Below are 19,493 nucleotides of genomic sequence, written 5' to 3' on the forward strand. Positions count from 1 at the left end.
AAAAAAAAAAAAAAAAAAAAAAAAAAAAAAAAAAAAAAAAAACAAATGTGCATGCAACTACTTTATTCATCTATATAAGAAGGACAATGCAAATTATTATAAGCAAGGAGGCAACAAAAGAAGAGATCAAAAGAGTATGTGGAAGCTGAAGATAGCAGACGGTGGAAATGACCCTTTCATATACAGCACAAATAACTTTGTGGGAAGGCAGATTTGGGAGTTCGATCCCGACGCCGGAACGCCGGAGGAGCGAGCGGCGGTCGAAGAGGCTCGCCGCAACTTCTTCAATAACCACCGGCAGGTGAAGCCCTGCAGAGACCTCCTCTGGCGGATGCAGGTAATTATAACTATATTATAACTAACTTAATTAGGACATGCGTTGTCTTTAAACATTTATAGTTTAATGTACGTCAATTTATTAACGTTATTGTTTTCCATATTAGAACGGCGGTGGTCAATTATCCTTATTTTTTAAAAGAACAATCATTCCATATTTACTATTGACGCGTTTTCCAGATCGTAAAATAATGTAACAAGAAAGATAATAAAATTATAAAAAATAAAAAATAGAATTAAATGTCATTTATTTTCTTTAATGTGTTTTTTTAAAAATTAACAATAATAATATTATGAATGTAATTATTAAAATGTCTTTTTATATAATTAAATAATTATTCATTGTATAATAATTCATTAAAGATATATAAATAAATTTAACATTCATTCCATTTGATGAGGAATCAATACTAAGGGGGTGTAAAGCTGATATTTCCTTTTCTCATTCTCTATATTATGTGAGATTCACTAAATCTTTAATATTGATTTTGTAAGTAAACACATTATTAGATGGGAAATAGAATCATTCCTTGCTTCGTCTTTCCCTGCCCTTAATATCAAAAGGTACTAAAACTAATGTTATATATTAAAAAATAAAAAAAATAAAAATAAAAACCATGGGTATAAATTGTAACATTATAAGAAATTATAAATCTGGATATATTTAAAAGTTAAATTTCAGAGATTAATAATTGAAACATTTAAAAAAAAAACAAAATCTGCATAAAAACTCTAATTAAAAATATCGGTGGGGGAAAATTAAAAGAGTAATTGAAAGGGAAAAAGTTCCGAACAAATTGATGAAGCCTAAAATAAAATATAGTATCAGTTAATTTGACTATATATCATTTTTAAGAGATGATTATGGTTTTTATCATTTTATTTTATTTTCTTGATTCATTTATTTTCAACTGGTATAAAGTCTGTTTTACTTTATATATATATATATATATATATATATCTAAATTATGAACCCTTCACTTAATCACCGATTAATTTGAGTTAATCAATAATTAATTTTAATTAATCAGTAATTAATCATATATGGTTGTTGATTAACTGATTAACTCTAGTTAATCAATAATTAATCATATCTGGTTGTCTAAAATAAAACTGTCTTTTTATTCAATGAATGTTTCAAACTTCTACATAAAAATCGTAGAGTTGAATGACGCTACCACAAAAAGTGATATTTTCCTAATCGTTAAACATATAATATAATATATATTTATAGCAATTTCCAATTTTCATATCATTTATATATTGTCGGCTTACGACTATTCACTAGTGCTGCAATTTTTTTTTAATATATTTTTAAACAACGTTATGGTACTACAATTGATTGCTAAAGTAATAATTACATGACAAACATTAAAAATGAATTAGAGGGAAATATTTTAGCAAAGAAAAGAAAAACGAGGGGAATAATACAATTTAAAAAAACAATTAATCTACTTTAAATAAAAATTAAAGGTCGACAGTTTGTCTTTATTCGATGCTGAAAATTACTTTCTACATATCAAAATCGAGTGGAGTGCTCACATGTTAGTGGTGGATGCGTCATAACACAGAGGATAATTAAATCATATTTTGTTTTTTTTTTTTTTTTTTTTTTTTTTTTTTAAAAAAAACTACATTACTTAACCGTTTTTTATTTACACTATTGATATCCAGTTCTTGAGAGAAAAAGAATTCAAACAAAGAATTCCTCCTGTTAAGATTGAAGATGGTGAGATTATCACATATGAAAAGACCACAGCCGCAATGACAAGGGCCGTACACTATATTTCAGCATTGCAAGCTAGTGATGGGCATTGGCCTGCTGAAAACACTGGCCCGTTGTTCTTCCTTCCTCCATTGGTCGGTAACTGAGCGTAATCGTCTTGTCTATTGTCTTTTTTTGTTTTTTGTTTTTTTTTTTGTTTTTTAGAAAATTGCTGCGATAGGAATTGTCATAATTTCTATCGTCAGATTATAAACTGCGACTTTAACTATTGGATTCTGTTCATTAAGATTTCAACGGTTTAATTTGTGAATATCAACGTTAAAAATTTATAACATGCGAAGCATGTACTGTTATAAACATAGATCAGACTGTTGATAACTTAATAAAATAGTTAAAATATAAGTAAAGTACTTATAGATAGTTAAAAAGAGCAGGTGATCACACTGTCGAAATTCTTTTTTGTTTCAATAAAACATTTCAGATGAGTAATTGTACCACATGAAAAAATCTGATTAAATATACGTTCCAACTGTAATATAAACATTTCTTTTTATATAATAATTTGAGCAAGTGAATTTAGGTAACATTGACACAAATTGTCATTTATTTGTATAGGTCATGACTCTATACATTACAGGACACCTTAATACCATATTCACTTCAGAGCATCGTAAGGAAATTCTTCGCTACATATACAATCATCAGGTCCATATTATATATATATATATATATATATATATACAATTTTTTTTCTTTATACCATATGTATTTATTTAATTATGGGATAAATGAATTCATTATTTAGAACTTTAGCAATGCTCATCATGTGGTCCATTTTAGAACGAAGATGGCGGGTGGGGATTGCATGTGGAAGGCCATAGCATCATGTTTTGTACAGTTCTGAGCTACATTTGTATGCGTATACTTGGAGAAGGACCTGATGGTGGTCAAGACAATTCCTGCGCAAAAGCAACAAAATGGATTCTTGATCATGGTGGTGTAACATATTTACCCTCTTGGGGAAAGATTTGGCTTTCGGTAATGTTTAGAAAATTAAAAGATTAAGAGATGAGGGAGTTTTTCTGGTAGGACAGTCCTACTGGTAGTGTTAATTTTTGACCGTTAGATCATGTTAAAATCACAATAGATAAAAAAATGCGTAAAATAGACATACATAATTATCAGTAGTTTATTTTTTTTGTCCTACCAATGAAGCTCCCTAAGATCATCTTAAGATGTTATGGTGAAAATAATGCTTTACATATATACGATGTTAATTTTTTTTAAAATTTTGTTACCACAAATATTATTAAATCTTATGCACGTATTTGTTCCAATTTCTTTTTATAGATACTGGGCATCTTCGATTGGACTGGATGCAACCCAATGCCTCCCGAGTTTTGGATTCTTCCTTCATTTCTTCCTATGCATCCAGGTTAATATAATCTCGTTCTTTATTTTGAACAAACAAATCAAAATGTTTGGATTATGCTCTCCAATTTTTTCTTTCATAATGGTCATGAATTTTTATCTTTTATATAAATAAACAAATTATATAATTTTGATAACCTGTTATAAATACAATTAGAAAAGTTAATTAAATTACATGAAATTATTTCGACCTTTTTTCCTTTAAAGAAAATAAAGGTTTCAAGCAATAGTGTAAAATTCTTGTGTATATACATCTATACCATTTGACTTATTAATTATCTTCGGTGATCTTAACAACTTTTCTCTATAAAATGCAGCCAAAATGTGGTGCTACTCTAGAATGGTTTATATGCCAATGTCATATTTATATGGGAAGAGATTTGTTGCTCCAATCACACCTCTTATTTTAGAATTGAGGGAGGAACTTCATACTCAACCTTACAATGACATAAACTGGAAGAAAGTGCGTCACCTATGTGCAAAGGTGAGCAGATATCCAATAGACCAACTAATATATATATATATATATATATATATATATTCTTATACGTAATATCAGCCTACACTATTGCATGTGCACATATTTTTGCAGATTATTGTACATATATATATGTATATATTATGAGCATTATATATATGTTATTGCAGGAAGACATATATTATCCCCATCCTTGGGTACAAGATCTGCTTTGGGATGGTTTATACAATTGTACTGAACCTCTTCTCACTCGTTGGCCCTTAAACAAATTGATTAGAGAAAGGGCTCTTCAAATAACAATGGATCATATCCATTATGAAGACGAAAATAGTCGATACATTACTATTGGATGTATAGAAAAGGTAAAAACTATATCAATTAATTTCAAGATGTATAGATGAATTATACAGCTATATTTTAGTTGCTTATAAGGATCGCATGGAATAGGTTTTATGTATGCTTTCATGTTGGGTTGAAGATCCAAATGGGGACTATTTTAAAAAGCACCTTGCAAGGATTCCTGATTACATGTGGGTTGCTGAAGATGGCATGAAGATGCAGGTAATTATACATGTTATATACACTCCTTTTTTTTCACCTTTAATAGTTTCATTTCTAATTTGATGTAGCAGAAGCTTAATTAAAAAATTAGAACAACACAAATAAAAGAGATAGATAGTTAATCTGTTGATTCACACAGAATGTCAAAAAATCTCTTTAAAGTATTCCGTTGATTCACACAAAATAACTAAAATTAGCGAAATTCGTTGATTTTATAAAGAATACCAAAACTTGAAAAAATAAGAAGTGTAAACACTCAAGTTTCATTCATAAAAAATTTCTACCTAACATATTTATAATCAAAATTGTCCCAAATGATAACGAGAAACTACAAATAAAATCAGAAAAATAAATAATTCTGAAAATTCAAAATAACAAAGGAAATTAGATTATATTTGACCCAAACATTAAGAGAAAAATGAAATTTGACTTTCTTAGATTAAAGTATTAAAAAAAATGAAACTTTTCTAACTGTAAAATTACTACTTTAATTAGTTGAAAGCTCCTAAGAATAGAATTGACTTTTCATGCACAATAATTATCCTATATATATTGATTTCTTTACTATATGAGCTGCATCACAATTGTATGTCCATCTTCCCTCTCTCTCTCTCTTTTCTCTCCTTCCCTCCCTCCCTCTCTCTATCTAATTTCTAGACATGTAGCTTGTTGAAATAGAATGAAAATTTTTTGAATACTAACATTTTCCCAAAAAAAAAAAAAAAATGATTTGCAGAGTTTCGGAAGTCAGGTGTGGGATACTAGTTTCGTAATTCAAGTTTTGCTTACTAGTAATCTTACAGATGAAATTGGACCGACTCTTGCAAAAGCTTCTGACTTCATAAAGAAATCTCAGGTTTAATCGTGTCTCTAGCTAGCTAAAAAATTTAATATGTAGTATCAATTAATTAAAGGAGTAATTGTCTAACTTAATTAGTTTTTGCATATATAACACATGCAAAGATCAAAGAAAATCCTTCTGGTGACTTTCAAAGAATGTACCGCCACATTTCTAAAGGAGGATGGACTTTTTCTGATCAAGATCATGGATGGTCAGTTTCTGATTGCACAGCAGAAAGTTTAAAGGTGATTACTTTAATAAGATATAATTAATTTGAGTTTAGCTATTCACTTCATCTTCTATGTAGACATATATCCCTAATTAACTGAATAATAATATGCTTCTTATAGTGTTGCTTATTGCTCTCGTCGATTCCACCGGAGATTGTTGGTGAAAAAGTTCAACCTGAACGGCTTTACGATGCTGTAAATGTTATACTTTCTTTACAAGTAAGGTTTTTTGATTTTTTTTTTTTTTTTTTTTTAACGAAATGAATGAATCAATTCACTATCTCTCAACATAACGTAGCATTTTAATTAATTCTTCTCCAAGGCACAATATTCATCTACAGTTTTGCACAAAACCACCAATCAAAGTAACTCGTTATTTTCAATTGATAAACAGAATAAGAATGGTGGTCTAGCAGTATGGGAGCCAGTAAGAGCACAAAAGTGGTTGGAAGTAAATACTTTAATCTCTTAATTATTCCGTATCTTTATTGAGATGTTTCAATTGATTTTGTGCTTTTTGGAATCACATTTGATTAAGTTGTTTTGGAATTTTAATTTCAATGTCGTAATTTAAACTCATCAGGTACTTAATCCTATTGAGTTCTGTGAGGATATTGTTATTGAACATGAATACGTAGAGTGCACCTCATCAGCAATCCAAGCTCTGGTTTTGTTTAAGAAGTTATTCCCAGGTCACAAGAAAAAGGAAATTGAAAATTTTATAACAAAAGCTGTTCAGTACCTTGAAAGCGTACAATTGCCTAATGGATCATGGTACGTTTTTTTTTCCTATATATATATATATATATATATATATGATTAAGGGAAAAAGTTTCATTTTAATTATATATACTACATATTTAAGAAACAAAACCAGTAATCAACAAATTAACAATATTTACATGTGGCATATATAGGTATGGAAGTTGGGGAGTTTGCTTCATATACGGTACATGCTTTGGATTAGGAGGATTAGCAGCTGCTGGCAAGACTTACAATGATAGTTCATGTATACGAAAAGCCGTTCAATTTTTACTCCAAACACAAAGTGATGATGGGGGCTGGGGTGAAAGCTTCCTTTCATGTTCCAAAAAGGTAACATTAATGTGAAAAAGGATGCCAATTTCTTGTGTAGATGCATCTTTGAAAAGGGTGTGCAAAAATACAACTCAATAGATATTGAGTGTGTTTAGAACTCGTTTTAAAATGATTTTATTTTTTGTATACAAATAAAAATGAAAACGTTTTCAATCTTAGACAGAAATCATTTTTGAAAATGTGTTTGGTAGTTTTATCAAGAGATTATTTTTAATATAAAAAACTCATTAATATCTCTATCTCTCTTTTGAGAGAGAGGAGAAAACGAAAACAAAAAATGAAAAACGACTAAAAGTCGTTTTTATTTCTCTCATTTTACACTAAATTAAAAAAACGTTTTCATTTCTGTTTTTTTTTTTTTTTTTTTGTCTTTATTACGCCAAACGTCATTTTAAAAAAAAATTTATTTTTTTCTCAAAAAAAGTGAAAAATAAAAACGGGATCAATTCTAAACACGGCCATTATATTTACATTTTCATCACCGGATAACATAACTTAACATCTATACCATTTAATTCACTAGAAGAAATCCTTATCCTGATAGGATATCCTAGCAGTTCTTTTTTTTTTCCCCTCTCTCGATAAAGATTACTGGACGTCTCCAACTTTGGTTTTGGCCGAGTATTTTGATAGAATATCAGAACCAACGAAGATAAAGAGAGACTAGATGGCATAAATGTAAAACTTTTGCATTTTATTGGCGTATGCATAATTTTTTCCCTTTAAAAAAAAAAACCATAATTAGGTGGGAAGCCCAAAGTGGACATGGTTACTTACTAAGCTCCTGATGTAAATAAAAAAAATTTAAAGATTTTTTTAATTACTAAGTTATCTCCCCAGGGGAATTAATCTGTTATTGATTTGTGTTGTGTTATGCAGGAATATATACCTCTGGAAGGAAATGGATCAAATCCAGTACACACTGCATGGGCGATGATTGGTCTAATATACGGAGAGCAAGCAGAAAGAGACCCAACTCCTCTTCACCGTGGGGCAAAGTTGATCATTAATTCTCAAATGGATAATGGTGACTTTCTGCAAAAGGTGAGATATCTTTAAATTATTCTTATTTTTCTCTTTTTCTCTTTTTTTTTTTTTTTTTCTTTTTTCGAGGTTCATAATTTACATCAATGGATTTCCAACCAACTAACTATGGACAGGAAATAACGGGAGTTTTCATGAAGACCCTTTTGCTACATTATCCGACACACAGAAACATCTACCCACTTTGGGCCCTGGCAGAATATCGTAGGCGGGTTCCACTATCTTGCAAAGCCTAAGTCAATCACCTAAATAATAAAGTGATATATATTTTTCAATTATAATACAAGTTTTACCTTTTTCAAATAATTAGTTTGTAATTTCAAAAAAAAATAATTAGTTTGTAATTTTTGCTTAGATATTTCTGTTAATTTTGTCAGTCATGTAGAATGTTAATTAAAGAAAATCTTGTATCTCTAAAGTTATGTAAGTAAGAGAATTGTACGAAATTAATTTATAAAAGAATATAAAATCTTTAAATTGGTAAGCATAAATTTTAGTCACGCGTTATTATGAACATGCCCATTTATTTTTTATGTATGTGAACGCTAAATATTGATCTCGCCTTTTTTTTTTTCTTGATCTTACATAAAAGTTATACCCTGTATTTTCAGAAAATAGAAACGTAATAGGTGCGTTTGGAACTCGTTCTAAAATAATTTTATTTTTTGTATGAAAATAGAAATGAAAATGTTTTCAATATCAGACATAAATTATTTTTAAAAATGCGTTTGGTAGTTTTATCAAGAGATTATTTTCAGTATAAAAAAATTCATTAATGTCTCTCTCTCTATGATCGAGAGAGGAGAAAACAGAAACAAAAAATTAAAAATGACTTTTAGTCTTTTTTCATTTCTCTCTCATCTTACACTAAATCAAAAAATCCTTTTCATTTCCGTTTTTTGTCTTTAATTGTGTCAAACGCCGTTTCTCTTCCGTCTTTATTTTTCTTTCTTGAAAAACGTGAAAAATAAAAATAAAACCAACTTCAAATACGGCCAATGTATCTTCTATATTACAAAATTGTACGAGTGGATAGGAAGGAAGAGAAAAGAAAAGTCTTCCCCAACCCTTTTTTCTTGACCAAAATATGTCAAATTGTTTAAATTCCAAAGTTCTGCAACTGCATTTTAACTAAAACCATATATTAGCAACTTGAGATTAACTCAAGTGATAGAGTGCGTGAGTGTGTACGTGTATTCAGTAAAGTTTAAATTTTAAAGATTTTATTTCTGAAGTGCGATCCATGAGCCCTACACTATTACGACTGAATATAACGTTAAAAACCGTCATCTATCAAATGAAATGTCACCATATGATTGTTTTGCGAGGGCATATATTTCCAACAAAACATAACAACAACGACGAACAACAAAGAGAAAATACTACAAAATACCAAAATGATATAGGATAGTGGTGAGTATGTTTAAGGAAGTGAGGAATTCAACGTTGGCACTCACAGCAGGCAGGGAGGCATATATTTTTTTCAGGACAAGAAAAGTAAAGTAACCATATTAATGTATAACAATAGGACAGTTTTCTGTGATCTTCGTAAGTTTCAATATTTGATAATATTTGTTGCTTGAAATCTAATTAAATTATTTGTAAGTACTGGTTAAAAGTTATGGGGGAGAAACATAAATAGTTTGACTTTCACATATTCATCCTTCGGTTATATTATAATGTAACATTTTACATCAACAAATGATAGTAATTATTTCTGCCTTTCTAGGTTCTTTTTCTCATTGTCATCATAATATCATCTGCTCGATTTTTTTTTTCTTTTTTGTTTAATCAAGTATTTTTAGAAAGCAATTGAACCAAATTACGATATTCTGCAAGAGCCCAAATAGGGATAATATTCCTATTGGCTGCATACTGCAACATGCAGTTCCTCATAAAAAAAAGCCCATAATTTCCTGTTATTGTAGAAAGTAATGACCAACAATGAGTAAGATATAATATTAACAAGGAATAAATATACAGTACTACAATCTGTTTCTGTAAAAAAAAAAAAAAAAAAGTTAGTAATTAAATCTGTTAATTTTAGATGTAACGTATTACTAAGATAGTATAAACAAGATAATTAATTGGCACCTGGTGGGGAAAATCACCATCTTTCAAATATTCAAAAATGAATCATAGCAAGTCCCTAACAAGCCAGATCAACTCATCAAAAACTCGTTCTCACAGGTCCTCATCACAAGATGGAGATACGACCTTTGGTGAGAACTTGACGAGAAAATGGTGGCCAAATCATCCAAAAAGGGCATGAAATGCATGCCTAGATCAGCTCCAAAAAAAAAAAAAAAACAAAAGCGCCAAGAGGGAAACGAGCAAGGCAGAAGAATCACTCCTATTAGATGGGATATGTAGTCATCCGCATAAACAAAACTAAATCCATAGCAATCACGAAGTAAGGACACACAATCAACTCGTGAAGGGCAATTAACTGACTTTGAATAATCTACAAGAAGGCAAATTCATAAGGAAATGTCAGCAAAGATGGAAAAGGAAAGTAATAAAAACATGGGTTGAAGCCCAAATGATGTAGGAGGTTTTAGATATAACAATCGGTTACATATTTTTGCATTGTCGTTTATTCTACCTTATTACTAATTTAACATTGTTTTGTTATTAGTTTGTCGTTTGTTTTAGGTTAAAAAAATTCTTCTTTCTCTATTCTGCTACATCATTTAGAAGGGATAGAATTTTACCGACCTAACCCGAACAGAGGATGAGACTTAAAATTTCCAAATCCACCTAAAGAAATGCCACTAAGGAAACAACTACCAAAATTCTCAATATTTAAGTCTATGCAAGTCTAACTATTAATTTTAAGATAAAAGTCCCTGAACTTTTATTTTTTAACAGTATCGGTCTTTAACATTTAAATTGACGAACGATTTTTGAAATTAACATAGATAAGAGCAGAATATTGTAGTTTCTATAAGTTTTAATAGTAATAAAAAGAAAACTTTGTGTGCAACATAATTATTCTGTAACATTTAAAGTTATCATCCGATGGATATATCATTATCTTTATTAAATTTCAAAAATTATTAGTCAATCCGGGACCAAAACTATCAAAAATAAAATCTCAGAGACTAATATGCTAAAATTGAAATTTCGGAGATTAAAATGTGAATATGCTCAAAATGCCAATAACCCTAACTAAAGACCACAAGCTTCTTTTGAAAACTCAACTAAAAATGAAATCTTCAAACTACATTTCCTTACCAAATGGACTTTCTATAATACTCGATCTTCTAGATCTCAGATGAAATGAGATATTTTTAAGCTTGATTGATAAAATATTTTGAGAGAGAGAGAGAGGGAGAAACAATTCAGCCAATGTAAATGAAAAGGGGAAAAAAATTCGGAAGATTGGAGGAAGGAAAAATAAAGGAATAATTCTCTCACTAACCCAACCTATTTATTGGCAAAGACTTAAAAAGGGTAAAAGCGAAATTTTCTTCCTGATGAGGGCCTCTAAGATTTGGCCATGATGGTTATTTGAGAAGAAAATTACCATTTTCAAGACTTACAAGTCATGTCACCATACCTATTCAACAAATGACATTAATTTACCATTTTCAAGACTTTCAAGAAAATTACCGTTACTGTTAACTATGACATTAATTTCACCAACTAACATTTAATGATGGATGTTTCTAATGTTTACTGTAGTCGCAATATGATTTTAATTAAATTAATGTGACTATATAAACCTTTTTATCATAAATGGAAATTTGTGAATTTCCGTTGTAATTTCATGCGTTATAGAAATTAATTCCCTTATATGCATTCATATAGGTTTTGCTGGAATTTCTGGAAATCCTCATTATCCAAAATTGTAACTCATACATAACGTAATCTTGTAGTTATTTATCAATATTGAAATTCGACAAAAGTGTGGCATATAAGTCATGTATCTCATCACAAAATGCATCGATATGTATCGAGAAGATGCCAAAAAATTTATCATCTAAATTAACTTTAAGATTTATACTCGTGAATTTCTCGAGTATTACAAATGGCAATGAGAAGGGTGAGGCGTGATGGTGACGGCAAGAGAAGGCGAGGAGTGACAATTTTGAGAGAAAAGGAAACACGTTGTTTCGAGGGTTTAGGAAAATGATAGTTTAGGAACTCTAGTAACGATGCAACATAAAGAACAAGTTAAGAAGAAACTGACACCGTTGGCCCCTAACGACAGCTTCATCTACCCTCCAATATTTGTTATTCTCTCTACTGTTGCTAGTCCAAGTAAGTTCTCATCTTGAGATTTTTACACGGCCTTAATTGTTACTAAAACTGAGAAGTGCCAGAAGCCGACCACTAAAAAACGATCTCGCATCGGTTGAAAACTATCATTGAACAAGCAGAAAGTTGGCTCAACTTCGCTTTTACATTTCTAGAAACAAAGTTTCGGACCATACCAACCAAACTCTCTATTTTCAATTGATGTTCAATCCTACGTTGTACAATAATATTATTTTTATTTTACTGACATTGTTTTTTTGACTATTTTTCCTATATTAAATACTATCTTTGGAGTTGTCTTTAAGTTCAATACACGAACCAGTCAGGCACTTAAGCAAATTGAGTGTTACATTTAAGCAAACTGAGCATTAAACTTAAGCAAACTGAGCGCTAAAATTATGTACAAATGATGTTATACGGGCATATAAAAAAATTACATATGCTTAACTGTACGGCTGTCAGACTTAACATTTTGCCTATTATTTTTATTTTACTAATATTAATATATAATGACTTTGTCTTTACTTTAATATTAATGATAACAAAAAAACTGTAACTCATAAAAAATTAAATATAATTATTAAGGTTAAGAATGTCATTACACAACCACGTTGAGCCATATATATGGAATATTTACAAACTTCAGTCATGTTTAAATTTTATGATCATCTTTTATTTTATCGTAAGTATGATTAACCTAAACGAATTATTTCATCATCAATTGACTGAGTCAAGTTGTCGAGGGTGCTCACTCAAGCCGGGAGGGAGTAAATGAATGTGAAAAGAGATACTATTAATTTGTAAATTTCTTCACGTTTTCTTGATTATTTTCCATAAAAGTAGTGCAAATTTTAATTTATATAAAATTTTTAAAATCAAATTCGCTTTAAACACAACGTATCAATTTTCTTCACCAAAAGTAAGAAAAAGTCGAATTAGCAGTATAATAAATAAATCCTTTATGTATACATTTTTGTTGTTGAATTTTTCACGATCATGTATCATACAAGGAAGATGCTATAGATGAAGCTTTTTTGTTTTTTTTTTTTTCCTATAAATATAGATGAAGCTTGGAACACCTAATAAGTACTAGGAACAAACGAAGAAATAAATAAAGATACGTCTCCCTTTTTGCTTAATTATATTCAGTGTAATTGAACTATTAATTCAATAATGACTTTCTTCTTCATTTAGAAGGCAACGGCACCAAATTCCGATATTCGGCGAGAGCCCAAAGAGGGAAGATATTCCGATATGCTGCGTAATGCAACATACAGTTCCTCATAAAAACGCCCATAAGTTCCTGCCATCATAAAATTTTACCAAACGATCAATAAAGATTCACAATTCTAGAGTACATTTTTGAGACAAGACTAATTTTTATTTATATACTCACGAGATCTACACCAAAAATATTAGAATTTTTATGTGTACGGTACACTAAAACCATCATCAATTCTTTCAGAAATGTTGATTCATTTAACCATCTTTAATTTTCTTTTCTTATAGCTTATAAATTACTTTTAATTATTTTTTTTTCCCTTTTTATTGCACAAAGTTAGATTAGATTGGTACCTGTTGGGGAAAATCGCCATCTTCCAATTGAGAGTTGATCAGTAGTTTTGCAGCTCTGTGAATTGGAGTGGGGTCTCTCTCAGCCTATATTACATGTTACATAATGTGTATATATTAAGGAAACATGAGTATTAGAATACCGTGTATGTATACAATTATAGATGATGAGGAATACGAACGTACGTGAATTAATCTTACATATTTGTTGAAACAATTTACTAATTACCTGTCTACCATGGATCAAACCCATCAATGCGAGAGCAGTCTGCACCAAATTTGAGTGATCTCCTTCAAAAGGTGTATACACCTGCTCGATCACCAAATCACCAGAAAAATAAAAAAAGTTAGATGTGACTTTATATAAGAACTTTTAATTATAGCAGAAAAAGTTAGATATGATATTTTGTGTGAGCTTTTAACTGTAATAAAATTAGAATTGAAAAGTTGAATCAGTGAAATGAACAAAGCCTAAGTACAAGCGAAAGAAACCAATATTTGGCAACCTTATTTGTACAAGAAGTGTAGCTCTCTGCCCAACCGCCATCCTCTCTCTGCGTTTCGAGCAAGAATTCAACGCCTCTACGGACAGCCTCACAGTTGTAGTAGTGCCTACCGGCAGCCTCCAAGCCAACAATAGCAAACCATGTGCCGTAGACGAAGCAAATTCCCCAATTTCCGTACCAAGATCCATCCGGCATTTGTACGCCTTCAAGGTAGTCAGCAGCATTGGTTATGAAATTATCAATCTCCTTTCTTCTATGTCCTGGATGTAACTTCCTAAACAAATTCAACGCTTGGATTGAGGAGGATGTGCACTCTATATACCTGCATATATATATATATATATATATGGACATCATCATTTGGATTCCAGTTGATATATATAGTTGATGAAAATGATTGGAGCTAATTAAAATAATTGAAAGGATACGCTTAAGAATTATTTTACTTACTCATATTCAATAACGAGGTCCTCCAAAAATTCTACAGGATTTAGCCACTACACAGGGCAAAAATAAAATAAAATATTTTTCTCTTAATACTAATTGAGATACAAGTGTAAGATTCAGTTATTATTTGGTAGAAATAAGATGTTTAGTATTTACCTCCAACCATTTTGGTGCTCCGGTTGGCTCCCAAGCTGACACACCTCCGTTTGGACTCTGTTTTTATGTTTACAGAGGAGATCAAAAACACAATACTAAATAATAAGTCCAGAGCTACTTACTGCCAAGTAGCTGAAAAATAAAAAAATCCTTTTTTTCCTCTCACCTGCAGAGAAAGTATAACATTAACAGAATCATACATGTGCTCTGCTACCATAGGCTCGCCGACAATATCTGGTGACAACATTTGGAATAATAGGCAACACTGCAAAAACATTTACAACAAACACAAATGTCATTGAGACAAATATATGTAATGTCGTTTTTAAGTATTGATATGTGTTTATTACCTTTAGACCTTCTGCGGTAGAATCAGAGACTTGCCATCCATGATCTCGGTCGGAGAAAGTCCACGCTCCTTTAGAAATATGCCGAAAATGGTTTAAATGGTCCGGAGGATTCTCCCTAACTTGAGACAACTTTAGGAACTCGTGTGCCTTCTTCAGTACGGACGCAATTTCCTCATTTATGTTGCCAGCAAGTAGAGCTTGTACTGCAAGACTACAGTCCCATGATTGACTACCAAAACTCTGCACAGATTTGGAAAACATGTCCTCTGTGAGTTTATGAGTTTACTGAGTTGAAAAATATATTAGTTATAAAAATATAGTTTTATGAGTTCACTGACTTGCATAGTGATTCCATCTTCGGCTACCCATAAGTAATCTGCAACCCTTGGAATATGCTTCTTGAAAGCTTCTCCATTAGGATCTTCCGCCCAGCACGCAAGCATCATCAACGGCTACATGATGAGAAATTGAACATGAATTATAAATTATGCTTAAATAAAAATAACACTTTTGGTCCTAGAATTTTACTTACTTTCTCAACACATCCAATTGTGATATATCGACTATTCTGGTCCTCGTAATGAATATGTTCCATTGCTTTCTGAACTGCTCTCTCTCTTATCATGTTAAAGGGCCAAGTATTGATAACAGACTCGCCAATGTAGTACACACTGTCCCACAAGAGACGTTGTACTCTACCATGGGGATAGTAGTTATCAACCTTAGCGCAAACGTGGCGCATTTTGCTCCACTTGATTTGTTTGTAAGGTTCGTTGTAGATTTCTTCTCGCAATTGCATGATGAGAGGTGTGATTGGACCCACGAACTTTCTCCCATAAAAGTAAGACATTGGCATGAACGTCAATCGACAATAGCAGAACATTTTTGCTGCAATTTTCATTCAAAAATGTTTATATAACATTAATATGAGAGTTATTAACAACACTAACTAGGTATGTTATAAAGAAACATAAAATTTTCAAAAATTTAAAAATGAACAAATATTTAGATGATAATTATTATTACACGGATGAAGTGGTACTACTGAGGGGTAGAACCAAAACTCTGGTGGCATTGGGTTGCATCCATCCCACTCGTACACACCAAGAATCTGTAATTGATACAGAATATAAATCATTAAATTAGATCATAAGTCTTAATTAATTCTCAATTTAGTTTTATTTTCATTTTATTTTGAACTTTGTTGATCAGTTTGTCACATAATGAAGATAACAATATGCACAAATTTATAGAAGTACCGCCATCCAAGTCTTTCCCCAAGAACCGGAGCCCATTGCACCGCCATTGTCAAGAATCCACTTGCGAGCTCTAGCGCAGGCGTTGTCAAGGCCACCGTCGGGGCCTTCCCCGAGAATGCGCATGGCGAGGTAGTTTAGCACCGTGCACATCATCATGCTCGGGCCCTCGATGTGCAATCCCCACCCTCCATCTTCATTTTGGTGACAGTACATGTACCACAACATTTCTCTCTTGTGATGCTCGTTTATCACACTGTCTAAAGTACCCGAGATATACAAGCAAAACACCTGCATATTTGCATTTAATTAAATTTGTTCACGTGAGAAAATTGATTAATTAAGACAATTGTTACATGAGTAATCCCTTGATTGAATTAAGGTCATTATAGTATTAAGTTGATTGAAAGTAGTTCGTACCATGGGAGGAATGTAGAACATAACGCCGGCATTTTCCGCTGGCCATTGGCCGTGTGGCGACTGCAGAGCCGACCAAAAGTTAATCGACCTCTTCATCGCAGCATCTGCTGCTTCGTATGTGATTTCCACACCGTCCTCAATTTTCAGTTTTGGAATTGTTTGTTTGAAGTTTTTCTCTCTTAACATCTGCATTTTGTCAATAATAATTTGAATATCCTTGATTTCTGTACCCAATACTTAAATAATTCCTTTTTTATAATTTCGTGGGAGGGTACATATCGTAAAGTAACTAATACATATATCAAATAATGAAGCATTCCTCAAATATTTGATTTTGGTGTGACATAGATAGAATATCATGAATAAGTTTTGCTTATTAACAAATCATTTGTACAAAAATGTTGATTAATTTAAATCATGTGAGCATATTCCACGTGTATGCTTAATATATGATATTATTCATTCGTTAAAGTCGATGTTTTTTGGACTGCCTATTTGCAAGTAATATATATTTAATTCTAAGGCTGCTTAGTCGTGGCCTACCAGCAGAAGCAATATCCTAATATAGTAATCCTAGAACCAAAACTCTGGTGGCATTGGGTTGCATCCATCCCAGTCGTACACACCAAGAATCTGTAATTGATACAGAACATAAATCATTAAATTCGATCATTAGTCTTAATTAATTCTCAATTTGTTAGATACATAGTAAAGTAGTGTAATTTGCCACCACAATAATTTGATTTTTTTTTTGAATTAACATCCTGAGTTGTGTATTATTATTAGTAATATTCGTTAGCACTTAGGACTTTAGTTTTATTTTCATTTTATTTTGAACTTTGTTGATCAGTTTGTCACATAATGAAGATAACAATATGTACAAATTTATAGACGTACCGCCATCCAAGTCTTTCCCCAAGAGCCGGAGCCCATTGCACCGCCATTGTCAAGAATCCACTTGCGAGCTCTAGCGCAGGCGTTGTCAAGGCCACCATCGGGGCCTTCTCCGAGAATGCGCATGGCGAGGTAGTTTTGCACCGTGCACATCATCATGCTCGGACCCTCGATGTGTAATCCCCACCCTCCATCTTCATTTTGGTGACAATACATGTACCACAACATTTCTCTCTTGTGATGCTCGTTTAACACACTGTCTAAAGTACCCGAGATGTACAAGCAAAACACCTGCATATTTGCATTTAATTAATTTGTTCACGTGAGAAAATAGATTAATTAAGACAATTGTTGCATGAGTAATTACTTGATTGAATTAAGGTCATTATAGTATTAAGTTGATTGAAAGTAGTCGGTACCATGGGAGGAATGTAGAACATAACGCCAGCATTTTGCGCCGGCCAATGGCCGTGTGGTGACTGCAGAGCCGACCAGAAGTTAATCGACCTCTTCATCGAGGCATCTGCTGCTTCGTATGTGATTTCCATGCCGTCCTCAATTTTCACTTTTGGAATTGTTTGTTTGAAGTTTTTCTCTCTTAACATCTGCATTTTGTCAATAATAATTTGAATATCCTTGATTTCTGTACCCAATAGTTGAATAATTCCTTTTTTTTTTTATAATTTCGTGGGAGGTACATATCGTAAAATAACCAATACATATATCAAAGAATAAAGTATTCCTCAAATATTTGATTTTGGTGTGACATAGATAGAATATCATGAATAGGTTTTGCTTACTAACAAATCATTTGTACAAAAATGTACACATCACCAGTATAGCTAGCCTCTCTACTTTAAATTTCAAAGCAGTGGTTTTAGAGAAATGAATCGGAATGTTACAACAAAATTAAACTGCTTCCTTTACATTTTGTATTGGTTCACTGTAATAAGTTTGATGAGCGTACACACACACATATATACCTGAAGACGCCATATGTGGTCACTGCAGGGCTTGACCTTGTGACGGTTTCTGTAGAAATTCAGGCGAGCCTCCTCAACTTGTGCTTGCTCTTCCGGCGTTCCTGCGGTCGGATCGAACTCGAATATCTGTCTTCCCAAGAAGTTGTTTGTGCTGAATAAATATGGATCTTCCGCACCCGTTCCATACTTAATCTTCCACATTTCTTCAAATTCCTTGTAAGGCTTCCTTAGTGTAGAGAACCCAAAGTGCCTGCAAGTTGAAGCGATATCATTATACATTTATAAATATATATATATATATATCTGTGTGTGAGAGACTTTATAAACACAAGTCCAAAGAGAAAATTTATCTATACACAAAAGATAAATATACTAAAACACATATATACATATATGTGTGTATACATATGTATATGAGCGCGCACAATTCATACATACTTAAAATATGTCCTTCAACTAGAGAAAATTGGTCACGAACTAATACGAAACTTCTATTTTGTGAAAAAAAACAATGTTATATCAATATATATAGAGAATTACAGAAAGATGGAACTCTTTCAGGAGCTTACTGAAAAGGAGGAAACTGTCTAGAATGAGAGAATAGAGAGAAAATAAAGAGAAAAGAGAGAGAGAGAGAGAGAGAGAGAGATCAGAGTGTAGTCTATTAATTTGATGCATGGAATACCCAATTTACCTAGCTATTTATACACACCTACCTAGCTATACCTTAATTCCAAAATATAAATTTTTTTTGTAACTAAATTGCAAAATATAAATTACTCCCACTATATATATATTAAATTTTTTGTTTGTGTTGGTCACTGTCTTTCGCTTAAGTGAGTGTGTGTTAAGGAGGTGGTGTTTACACAAAAACAGAAATATATTAATATATACATATATA

General features: G+C 31.6%; 2 protein-coding genes across 4 annotated transcripts; one reads left to right on the forward strand and one right to left on the reverse strand.

Moving 5' to 3' along the window:
- Positions 1 to 118: 118 nt before the first annotated feature.
- On the forward strand, positions 119 to 7,985 carry LOC112094630 (beta-amyrin synthase-like). Its single transcript, XM_024176080.1, has 16 exons — positions 119 to 337; positions 2,011 to 2,196; positions 2,678 to 2,767; positions 2,903 to 3,100; positions 3,413 to 3,497; positions 3,811 to 3,977; positions 4,142 to 4,333; positions 4,419 to 4,532; positions 5,269 to 5,388; positions 5,496 to 5,618; positions 5,724 to 5,822; positions 5,998 to 6,054; positions 6,187 to 6,377; positions 6,521 to 6,698; positions 7,581 to 7,745; positions 7,862 to 7,985. Exons 1-16 carry the CDS (start codon positions 137 to 139, stop codon positions 7,979 to 7,981), a joined length of 2,286 nt encoding a protein of 761 aa, XP_024031848.1. The 5' UTR covers positions 119 to 136; the 3' UTR covers positions 7,982 to 7,985.
- A 5,134-nt stretch (positions 7,986 to 13,119) lies between these two features.
- On the reverse strand, positions 13,120 to 18,793 carry LOC21397013 (lupeol synthase). Of its 3 annotated transcripts, XM_024176095.1 has the most exons (15): positions 18,593 to 18,793; positions 18,029 to 18,214; positions 17,797 to 17,900; positions 16,299 to 16,527; positions 16,066 to 16,150; positions 15,572 to 15,927; positions 15,378 to 15,491; positions 15,040 to 15,279; positions 14,856 to 14,954; positions 14,690 to 14,746; positions 14,537 to 14,583; positions 14,087 to 14,408; positions 13,810 to 13,890; positions 13,584 to 13,667; positions 13,120 to 13,311 (listed from the first exon to the last, which is right to left on the reverse strand). In XM_024176095.1, the coding sequence occupies exons 1-15, from the start codon at positions 18,791 to 18,793 to the stop codon at positions 13,195 to 13,197; spliced, it is 2,322 nt and encodes a 773-aa protein (XP_024031863.1). In that variant the 3' UTR covers positions 13,120 to 13,194. The 3 variants fall into 3 exon arrangements, with proteins under 3 accessions (XP_024031863.1, XP_024031865.1, XP_024031864.1); XM_024176097.1 differs by lacking the exons at positions 17,797 to 17,900; positions 18,029 to 18,214 and adding an exon at positions 16,716 to 16,901 and having other exon boundaries at positions 16,299 to 16,586; XM_024176096.1 differs by lacking the exon at positions 17,797 to 17,900 and having other exon boundaries at positions 16,299 to 16,586.
- Positions 18,794 to 19,493: the final 700 nt, after the last annotated feature.

This window comes from Morus notabilis, unplaced genomic scaffold (assembly GCF_000414095.1).
Source record: "Morus notabilis unplaced genomic scaffold, ASM41409v2 Scaffold1568, whole genome shotgun sequence".
Taxonomy (NCBI): Eukaryota; Viridiplantae; Streptophyta; class Magnoliopsida; order Rosales; family Moraceae; genus Morus; species Morus notabilis.

What these genes read in the sequence shown, in the direction of transcription:
- LOC112094630 (XM_024176080.1), top strand. Translation starts at nt 137, where the DNA reads ATGTGGAAGCTGAAGATAGCAGACGGTGGAAATGACCCTTTCATATAC. An exon ending in CTATTGGATGTATAGAAAAG is followed by an intron (nt 4,334 to 4,418) that starts GTAAAAACTATA and finishes CGCATGGAATAG; the next exon opens with GTTTTATGTATGCTTTCATG. An exon ending in CAATTGCCTAATGGATCATG is followed by an intron (nt 6,378 to 6,520) that starts GTACGTTTTTTT and finishes TGGCATATATAG; the next exon opens with GTATGGAAGTTGGGGAGTTT.
- LOC21397013 (XM_024176095.1), bottom strand. Translation starts at nt 18,793, where the DNA reads ATGTGGAAGATTAAGTATGGAACGGGTGCGGAAGATCCATATTTATTC. An exon ending in GGGGAAAGACTTGGATGGCG is followed by an intron (nt 16,151 to 16,298) that starts GTACTTCTATAA and finishes TATCAATTACAG; the next exon opens with ATTCTTGGTGTGTACGAGTG. An exon ending in CTACCGCAGAAGGTCTAAAG is followed by an intron (nt 14,955 to 15,039) that starts GTAATAAACACA and finishes ATGTTTTTGCAG; the next exon opens with TGTTGCCTATTATTCCAAAT.